The sequence below is a fragment of the Phalacrocorax aristotelis genome, chromosome W (assembly GCF_949628215.1).
Source record: "Phalacrocorax aristotelis chromosome W, bGulAri2.1, whole genome shotgun sequence".
In the NCBI taxonomy this organism is placed as follows: domain Eukaryota; kingdom Metazoa; phylum Chordata; class Aves; order Suliformes; family Phalacrocoracidae; genus Phalacrocorax; species Phalacrocorax aristotelis.
The window spans coordinates 25,518,210-25,528,888 of record NC_134310.1 but is presented as its reverse complement, the minus strand read 5'-3'; the positions used below and the strand labels follow the sequence as shown (position 1 = coordinate 25,528,888).

Below are 10,679 nucleotides of genomic sequence, written 5' to 3'. Positions count from 1 at the left end.
GTAAAATCAATTTAATTGGTATAGATCCCCAGTGAAGTTATAACAAAACTGTTAACAACCTATTATTCCATTACAACCCTTCCTGTTTAAACATTGTTAGGGTAAGTTTTCAAGGGTTTATTCCCTAGGGTAATTAAACTGCCTCTTATTGAGCTTGGCTACCAAAAGAGCATTTAAATTGGAAATCTATTTTTCCTTTCTATTTCTTGCGGGCATATTTTAATTTGATGGCAGAGCATTCAGTGTATTTCATGCCAAACTGATTAATAGAGCTAAACCTGACCTATTAAAGGTGGGGTTTTGTACCTAGACTTGGTATCCCGGTTTTAAAATTTCCTTGTCCTTGCTAAAGTTAACAAGGTATTCAGGCTCCGTTTGTGCAGGGATTAGTCAGATGCGCTCACAGCTACACCTTCCCCATGTGTGATGGAGCTATCTAACTGCCTCAGTCACCCTAGCAGGGCGCTGCGTGTGGCGTCCGGGCCATTGTGCTCGCTTCCTCCGCAGGATCTGCGGTTCGGTCCCCTGGCAGCTCAGGGCGGGTAGCGTTGTGCATGAAGGGAGGGGCGCTGGTCCCGCCCTGGCAACGGCGGCTAGGCTAACTCCTTGGGAAACCGGAGGAAAGAGAGGTGAGGTGAGGTCGTGTCGTCCCCCCCACAAGAGGAGCCCTCACGGCTGAGCTCGAAGCCTTGTCTGTGTGGAGGGAGAGTACCCGCTCCCCCACGAGCCCCAGCCGGCACGGGAAGAACGGCTGCCCGCCCAGAAATACCCCCAGGGAGCAGTCGAGTTCGCCACTAGAGCGCCCGCACGCTAGGACGCTCTGGCAGACGACGCGCGCTCCTCTCTGTCGTCAGGCCCGCCTCTCCGGCTGTGTGGCACCGCCACAAGGGTAGCGATCGCGCGGGCTCCGCCATGATGAGCAGCGGAGGGATCGGGGTACCGCTTGGCTTCCCCTTGGGCCCTACGTCTGTCATCCAGGTCACGAACCTGTCCTCAACAGTGACCAGTGATCAGATGCGGACTCTCTTCGGCTTCCTGGGAGACATCGAGGAGTTGCGCCTCTATCCTCCAGAGTAAGTAGGGCCTGCGCTGGCCTCTGGAGCGATAGACTTGGGATGAGGGAGAGGCCTAGAGGGATCGGGAGGATAGAGGGAAGGGGAGAGAGAGAAGGCCTTATGTGCCATCTTGAGTGTGGGCACCAGAGTTTCCCCCACAGGGAGGGGAATCACGTGGTCGCACCCCTTTGTATGGGGCAGGAGCGTTAGGGAAAAGAGGCTTCGCCCGGACCTAAGATGGCGGCCCTGGTCCGGAGGAGGGGAGTTACTGCGGTATCTCCGGAGCGGCCTGTAGAAACACGACGGGTTTTGTGTTCTCGTGGTGGCGGCGGCGGCCAGGGCCGCGGCCACCCGGTGGAGACTGCTGGCACTGAGTCACAACCTAAGGCCTGGCGAGAATCACAGGTTGGAAGGGACCTCAGGGATCATCTAGTCCAACCTTTCTAGGAAGAGCACAGTCTAGACAAGATGGCCCAGCACCCTGTCCAGCCGAATCTTAAAAGTGTCCAATGTGGCTGAGTCAACCACTTCCCTGGGGAGATTATTCCAATGGTTGACTGTCCTCAATGTGAAAAATTTTCCTCTGGTGTCCAGTCGGAATCTCCCCAAGAGCAACTTGTGTCCATTCCCCTTGTCCTGTCCATGTGACTCCTTGTAAAAAGGGAGTCTCCATCTTCTTTGTAGCTACCCCTTAAGTACTGGTACATTGTAATGAGATCCCCTCTAAGCCTCCTTTTCTCAAGGCTGAACAATCCCAGTTCTCTCAGCCTTTCCTCATATGGCAGGCTTCCCAGTCCTTTGATCATCTTGGTGGCCCTTCTCTGGACCCCTGCCAGCCTGTCTGCATCCTTTTTGTATAGTGGGGACCAGAACTGTACACAGTTCTGTAGAAGCGTGCTCCCCGCCTGCCCCGAAGCGCTTCCCCCCTTTTCCTGAAAACTTCTTTTCTGTGGCCCACTTTTCTCTTTGCTCGGACTTATTCCAAGCGGAGGGTGGTCGGGCGGGAGTGCTCCAGGCTCGACCCTCGCCCGGTTGGCTGCTAGGCCGTGCCACCCGGGCGATGCGTACCGGCGGGACCAACTCTTTTTGTTCGAAGGGCTCTTTTCTCCTTTGAGAAAGGGCCGCTCGAACAGAAGCCAGCATAGCTGTTAACAGAGGAACGGTACCTGCCCTGTGCTCAGAAATACCCCCGATAAGACGTTTGCAGGAAATGAAAGATAATAATGGACGTTACATGTTTCTCTAAATTGTAGGTGTTCTCATTATGTTAGCTGCATGCGAGGGATCCACTGAGATGGGAGATAATATTGTTATTTTGCTAACCTTAATGTTTCTTTTAAGTAGTTGGTGGTCAACAGAACAGGGGAGGAAAAGAAATATTTTTTTCTTAACGTGTCTGTTGTATTAGGAAGTGAATGACAGACATGCTCTTTCAAACTATTTATCTTTTCATTTTCCTTATGAAAATTAAATAGGAATACCAGAAAGGGACAGAGGGAGTAATTCACATCCATACTTCAATTTTAATACAAAGAAGACAGGAATAAAAATTCAATTTCTTAAAAGCTAAATAGCAAAAAAGTTAGTATTTGTCTATTTTTATCTGTTACTCGATTATATTTGGCTACGTTTGAATGGGGCCATTCTGAAAAAATTAAATGTGATTTTAATGTGTATATAAAGTATATGTAATAGGCATTTAATCATGTAAAGATAAAACAGCCTTACCAAGTTTTAAACACTCTTTAATAGATTTATGGTGATTTTTGTACAGTTTTCTAGGTTTTTACTTTGGACTTGTTCCACAATATACTTAATACACTTGTTTTCTTCTGACTTAGTATATTTTTTTGTTATAGCTGTTGCTCTTATTTTTCACTAAGTTATATAGCAGATTTTAAGGCAAATAGATATTTTCTTGACATTCGTATGCAAATAATGTTTGTGCCTATGTATAAAATTTTGCCAGTCTGTGTATACACATAAAATATTAAAATCCAGTACCATAGCTGATTTTGACTTGGAAATGTCAGGGTTATAATGCAGTAAACATCAGTTCTAAACGATTACTTTAGTTTTCAGAGATAGGATGTGGGATTGTGATTACTTACTTTACTCTTGGTTCTATTTACAGTTTTTATGCATAACTTTTACAAATATGCATTTCCTTGCCAAATAGTTCTGGACATTTGACCCGACTTTGAAATTATTACCTTGGAGAGAGAAAAAAAAATTTAATCTAAATCTAATGCCCTTCTTGTGAAACAGTAAAAACATGCTTCCTATTGACCCCTGAAAATATATTTTAATAATAAGTTCAGAAAATAGTGTTTCATTGACAAGTACACAGGTAGCAAAGGTATCCCAAGCAAAAAGATGCTACAATAGATGTCTGCAATTTGTTAAAATTATTTTCTGCTCCTATTTTTTCTTAGGTATTTAACAATTTAAGGCTTAATTAAAAAAATTATTTCTAGTAATTCAATTAAAAAGGAAGTTTGCTTTTTACATTAAAGTCAACATCATACAAAAATTTATGTCATCCTAGTCTTAGGTTTAAAAACATTTCTGTAAGCAATCCAAACTTCTGATGTATTCTAGAGCGTGAATTTTGCTACCTTCATGGAACAGCAGGAAACCCGCTTTTCAGTCTGGTTTCTAGCTGAAAAACATAATTCAGTAAATTGAATTAGTGAATTACAGATCTCATGGATATTGACTACTGAATGACAAATATTAATATGCTCCTTTAAATTTATTTAATGCTGAGGAATAAGAGAAAGGTAACATGGTAGTTTTCAGTTTTTCGAGAATAATTGTGTTACCTAAGTTAAGGAAAGGTTTTCACCGAGACTGGGACCCCCTTTGCTAGCCTTTGTGTAGAAGCACATAGTTAAAAAAATAAAGCCAACAGTTCTTGTTTCAAGAATAATATATAGTGTATTATATATATATATATAGTATCCTAACTCTTTTATAGATGAAGTGATGTGGTGAAATAAAGTTACATGTCGCATTGTGTAGAATTGTAACTTGTTTTCTCTCTAATTCTGTATTGCAAATATTCAGCCTACACACAAAATATTTTTACTTAGTCAAGCATGAGTTTGCAGAGCAGAGGGAAGCTGTGTTCTCTTCTGTATGCATCCTCATGTATTAAAAAAAAGGGCATTCAAGTTAAGAGATTTACTGTAATATTTGTAATCCTGCCATTTGTAATGCCTTTGCTGGGCATGTTTATTTCTAATGGATATGAACTTCTAGTTCTGTTGATGCTCAACAGTAAACAAAATATATAGACATATGTATGTATATGTACATGCGTACACACACACTTTATAAAGCATATAGACTCCCCTTTTTCTAATCCAGCATTATGGTCTTTCCAAATACAAGTATAAATTATCCATCACCTCTTCCAAGTCATTCATGTTTGTCAGCCTTCTACTTTTTCCCTTAATCTGCTGAAAATCCATAAAATCTGATTGTATTAAATACTCAATTCATTTAATAACAAAACTGCCTTTTTTTTTAATTGAAAGGAAATAAATCTCATTCTGGTATTTGTGAATTAACTTGGTCAAGGGCACGGATCATTTTGGAGCATTGCTCTTGATAATTTAATTTCTTTTTGAAATACTTTTCCCCATTCTTGGAAGATGCAGCATTACATGCTAGCTTTGGATGGTTTTTTTTGTTTTGTTTTGGTGGTTGGTTTTTTTTTTTTTGCTTCTTCCTAATCCTCTGATATTTTGCTCTGTCAGAAGAATTCAAGAGGTTTGTAGAAGTGGTGAATTTGATCAGGTGATCATTTCAACCTTATAGGAAATTCCTTTGATAACACCGTTTCACTATAATTCGTTGTGCAGTACGCTACTGCTGACTTGTATGAAAAAAAGAGAAGGTTTATGACTTACTGGGCAGTGAGGATGATGTATCTGGCACCTATAGGCTCTTCAATGATTGTAGAACAAAGTATAAGGCTATGCTATGGTTGTCTGAACTAGCATTATAAGAGAGGAGAGATCCTTTTTATCCATTTCTGCATTTCTCCAGTCTCCTGTCATTAACATGTCCCTTGGTTTTATAGAGCGCAACAGATAATTTCTTTAAAAAAACTGACAGGAAGTCTCAATTGTTGAATATAATTACTTACAGATTTCAATAAATAGAAAGCATATTAATGTTAGATTAGTTCACTTGAAGTTCTTGTAAGCATGTGAAATGTGGAGGGGAAGAGAGAGAAATCACCTCTGTTTCTTAATGCGTTAAATAAAATGCAGGTTCTTTAAGATGACTCTTCAGTATTCCTAGCAAGCTTCCTGAACCTGGTGACTTTTCCCAGCAGTTAATATCTTAAGACTGTGATTTTTAAAGGAGCAGTTTCTGTTCAGGTCCTTTATTTTGTATACTGAATTGATTGGGAAGACTTTTATGAACGTTGAGCCAAATCACACTATGCTCTTTGGTAGTTTGTCACTTCATGTTTTATCTTCATTCACCAAAGCCCTTCAGTTTCTTCAGTCACTGCTAATCAGATGTCCCTTTAAGAAGGATGGATTTCATACCTGTCATGTTCCTGAAAGCCTAGTTGTCCATGAGGAAGTGTCTATCTCGTGTATTAGAGACTTTCATGCTTTATGCAGGTGGCAGTAAATGCTATTTTATTATTACTGTTATTTTCCAGAGGCCTGTGTGACTGCGAGTAGCCCACTTTCAGATTCAGTGTTGAGGGCATTGGAAACTCTTGGCACTAAAGAAGTTATTTCCATACAGTCATCATCCTGATTTTAGCTACTTGTCAGTGAGGCTTCATTGGCACTGAAAGCAATACTTCTTTTTATTGGAAAGCCATTAATGTGAATCATCTTTCAGTGGGTCAGAGATGCTTGTTACTGATGGCTGTTTGTATTTAAATATTTTCTTACAAGAAAATTTTAAATTTGACTTGATTGTACAACTATATACTGTTCTGCTCTCTGGAAGGCTTTCCATTGAAACTTTAATCTAAAATTTGAAAGCACCTATTTGATGAATAACATCAGTAGACAAGTATAAGTTATGTGGAGGTAGGAGAAGAGGTGGGGTTTTTTATCCACTCATTTTACTCTTAATTTGTATTTGATTATCAAATCTTAAAGAGACTAGCTGAGTTTGTTTTATCATGCTACAACTGTCTGCTGTATTGATTTAAAGTTGGCATCAAAAACTTGCCCAAGAAACTTTGACTTCATGAGGTTTTTTTAACCCTTTCCTTGTAAGACTTGTCTCTTTAAGAGTGCTGTAGGTAGTTTTCAGTGCTCAAAGACCCCTTTCATTCCATTTCATTACTATTTCCAAGAATTTTGGTCACCTCTTCTTCCCTGTCCCATAAACAGGGCTTTAGTCTTGAGAAGAAGGATATTCAGTGAATTTGCACTTTTTTTTTTAATACCAACTGCTCAGAAAGGAAAGTAAGGGATGATTGTAAAATCCTTTCAGGAAATAGGATTTCGATGATGTTGGGTTTTTAATTTACTTGTACGTATAGTATTTTCCCTTTTGCTTACATCTTGAGGAAAATAGGATGACTGAATTGCAGGTTTCTCATTTTACCAAATGAGATCTGGTTTCTTCCTGAAGCTAAAGATTTAAATATTGTAAGGAAAAGTTAAAGGTGTATATGAGAATGACTTGGAAAATTATGGTTAGATAGGGTGAAACAGTCAACAAGACCAGAAAATATTATTACAGTTGCAGTCTGTGACAATTAGTTTATGTACTAACAGTTGTTACTATGTCAGGGCTTCAGCGTGGATTTGCCACTTCTGCGTAGAAGAGGGTGGCTTTAGTGGGACTTTGCTGTCAGCTTCAGTGATATTTTGTCATCAGTCTGAGGAAAAACTCCTGAAGTTTTGAATACCTGTGTATGGTCCTGATTTGGCTAGAGATCTGAATTCCTATGTTGAGAATGGAGAATTGCTGTCGCTGTTTAACAAGTGCTCCTCAGTTTGCTATTTGCAAAACTTTCAGTGCTTATTGAGTTTTCTCAAGTGGGAATACACAGAGGCCATTAAGGAGGTAAGAGGGAGGCATCCTGCAAGCCCTGTGTGCAAAAGATCTCTGAGAAACCATGCTTGTGTGGTGATGCCAGGAGCATGAGAGGGTATGCTGTATTCCCTGCTTTGTAGAATATTCTGTGAAACTTTTGTCTCCTTGCTGCATGATTTTTTTGGGTGGGGGTTTTTTGTTTGTTTTGTTGTTTGTGGTTTTTTTTAATCAGCCTAAAATTACTTGCACTTAAACTTACAAAATGTGTTGTCCAAGAAAGTATTAATTTGGTACCTTTTTGTTGGTTGTTTAAATAGACTTTTGTGTGAAGATGAAGTATGGCTTCTTTTTCTCACAGTTCTGAACAAGACCGAGACCAGTAGTTATAGATTACTTTCAGTTTGCAGTACATTTCAAATCTGAGGCTGGTTTGCAGGTGTGGCAGGTCTTTTGCCTTGGGTATGTACTCCAGTATGCTAACTACTCATACAGTTTAGAATTGGGTTCTGGCACACTAGGAGACCAGTGACATCTGTAATCAGATTCTTAGTCCTAATCATGCTTTTGCATTATGCTTGTCACCCAGTTGAAGTCTGTGTTTCAGAGGCTTCAAAATTATAGCAATAAGCTTCAAATGTGGCTGTAAGAGGATTTTTGAAGAGTTAAATATTGATAAGCTTTATTGAGCAACAATTGAATTTTTGCAGAATGAATTATTTGAAAGCAGGGAGGCACAAACTGTCTACATTAGGTGTTGAAAGCTCTGCTATAATACTGTTTGCTTCTGGATGTTCTGGAGTGGTCTTGGAGGCTAGTACAGACAAGTGTTTCTTAGACATAGTTATATCCTGCAGTGACTTTGGGATAAAACATACAGAGCCTTATTTAAATGTGATCTGCACAATTATTCCAGAACATCTTATGATAGGTTATTAATTTCTGCTGTTGTCTCCACCACCACCCTGAGAAAATTTGGACCCTTAGAGGGATGTTTTGTAGCCTTTTATTTGATTTTTTTTTTTTTTTTTTTCACTGTAGCTTTCTGAATAGGTTGTTCTTCTGTTTTTGGTTGGTGGTTGTTCTGTTGGGAGATGAATGTTACTGTCTCCCTACAAAGGAAAACAAAAATGGCAGAAACATCTGAATACTATTCAGATCTTTATTTCCTTTTTTAGTTTTCTTGCTTTCCTAAAGAAACTAAATTATAGTAACCTTAAATCAGAGATGTAGGACTTGCTTTTTTGCATCCATGCTTTGTAACCCTAGGAAGAAGACTACGACTACCTCAATTCAGCCTCAGAAAAGGTTGGCAGAAAAAATGGAACAAAAGGAATTAAAACAGAATAGGACTTCTCTGCTTTAAGAAAGACTTCTTATGAAGCCTACTGAGTTAGTGTTGTGGTTTAGCCCCAGCCAGCAACTAAGCCCCACACAGCTGCTCGGTCACCCCCCCACCAGCAGGATGGGAGAGAGAATCAGAAGGGTAAAAGTGAGAACTCGTGAGTTAAGAACAGTTTAATAGTTAAAATAAAACAATAATAATAATAATAATGTAATGAAAAGGAAAATAACAAGAGAAAGAGGCAAAACCCAGGGCGGGGGGAAGGGGGAATAAACAACAAAAACAACACGTGACGCAGCCGCTCACCATCCGCTGACCCGATGCCGCCAGTCCCCGAGGTGCAACGGCTCCCCCGCATGTGCCAACTCCCCCAGTTAATATACTGGTCATGACATCATATGGTATGGAATATCCCATTGGCCAGTTTGGGTCAGGTGTCCTGGCTGTGGCCCCTCCCCTCCCGGCTTCTTGTGCACCCAGCAGAGCATGGGAAGCTGGAAAGGTCCCTAACTACTATAGGTGCTACTTAACAACAATAAAACATCAGTGTGTCATCGGCACTATGCCAGCTACAGTGAAGAAAATTAACTCTATCCCAGCCAAAACCAGCACAGTTAGCAATGAAAACAAAAAAGGAAAAAGCAAAGAGATGTTAGAAGTGTGGATCACAGAATCTTCAGTGGAGGCTTCAGCCATTTGGGTTGTAACACTGGCATGTGTATTTAAAAACAAAAAAACCCCAAACAACCAAAAACCCAAAACATCCTCCCTCCCAAACCCATGCACACAGACTCCCTTCCACCCCCTTCACCTTCCAAACCAAAACAAATGAAAAAACCCTATGGCCATTAAAAAAAAAATAATCTTTGCAGTGAGCAGTCTGGCTCTTCAGAATATGTAAGATCATAAGTTGTATGCAAACATTTCTGCTGAGTACTGAGAAAGTCATTGCTCTTTGTCAGCTCTGATAGAAACTGTTCTGAACCAAGACCTTACAGATGGCTCAAAAGCTATTTTATACATTTATTTCCTTCTTGAACATGAAAACTTGAAACTGTGAAAACATTGTCCGCTACAGACAAACTAAACAGACAGAAGAAATGTAGTCATCTTGCAATGTTTTTCTAAATCATGTAAGGTTGACTTTCATGTTTATGTTTCTCCCACCCTGTTTATTTTTGCTTCCTCAATGTCTTTGGTTTCACAGAATTCCATCATAAATGTTTCTGGTTGCCATTCTGAAGTTGGCTAGCTCTCTAGATATTTTACCTAGATGTTACCTTTCTGGTAGCCAGAAACATACCAATCTGCCTGCCTTAGTCTAAGTTCTTGGTTCATTTATGATGAAATAATAAAACTAAAACTTCTGAGTTTGTATTTAAATACTAAAGCCTAATTCCATACAACTACTTTGGGAGTACCTGCTTGGAATTTGAGGGACTACAAGATGGATTGGGCTAAACTTGAACTGCTTCTGGTACTTCCAGAAAGTTGTCAAGTGTTTCTGTTTCAGTTGAGGGAGGGTCAGTATTAAACAGTTGATGCAGTGTATTTTCCATGATTTACTACTTTGCTAGAAGACAGATGTTTTTTTCAAATGGAACTTGCTGATGTTCCAGCAATACCCTATTATATTGTCTTTTAAGGTTTCACCTGTATTTACTTCATATGAAGAAATAAACTGCTTGTATAAAGAGTATAAACCTTGGTTAGGGGGAATACATTTTTTTAAAGCAAACTTTTTTTGTATCAAGATTTTTTTGTTCAAGCTTACGTATTGTGCTTTCTGACCTCTGTTGGTGTGCTTTCTAATGGAAAATCAAATTACCCAACATATTTATAATTTTCTTCCTTATTCTAGCTTAATAGTGAATTCCTTCTACCTCCTCCGATCTTATCCTGTACTACACTATACTAAACTAAGGCAGATGATAAAAAGGATTTTTGTTACATTAGTGATCTAAGACCTAACATTTGAAAGAACTCTCAAGAATTGCTTTTATCTTAATATGAATTAACAAAACTTATTTTGTGAAGGCCTAAGAAAGATACTCGGTTAATATGGGCTAATATCTGAAGGACCCACTAAAAATGACTGGGTTTATTGTTTGAATCCTTAAACAAGGATTATTTTGAGGATAAAAGGTAAACTATAAATTATTTACTTGACAAATGTGTTGAGTAAATGTGCTACTTAAAATAGTAATTTTGAATGTACTGGTGAATGCCATTTAGCAAGGTTTGTAAAGAAA

At 39.4% G+C, this 10,679-nt stretch overlaps 1 protein-coding gene across 3 annotated transcripts in view; it reads left to right on the top strand.

Moving 5' to 3' along the window:
• Positions 1–595: 595 nt before the first annotated feature.
• The window catches only part of LOC142049447 (uncharacterized), a 57,339-nt gene continuing 47,255 nt past the window's right edge, over positions 596–10,679 (top strand). For 2 of the 3 annotated variants that reach the window (XM_075077180.1, XM_075077179.1), the window contains exon 1: positions 596–1,073. In XM_075077180.1, the coding sequence (XP_074933281.1) occupies positions 913–1,073 (161 nt within the window). In that variant the 5' untranslated portion in view covers positions 596–912. The remainder of the gene's footprint in view (positions 1,074–10,679) is intronic. The other variant, XM_075077181.1, reaches the window with a different exon arrangement.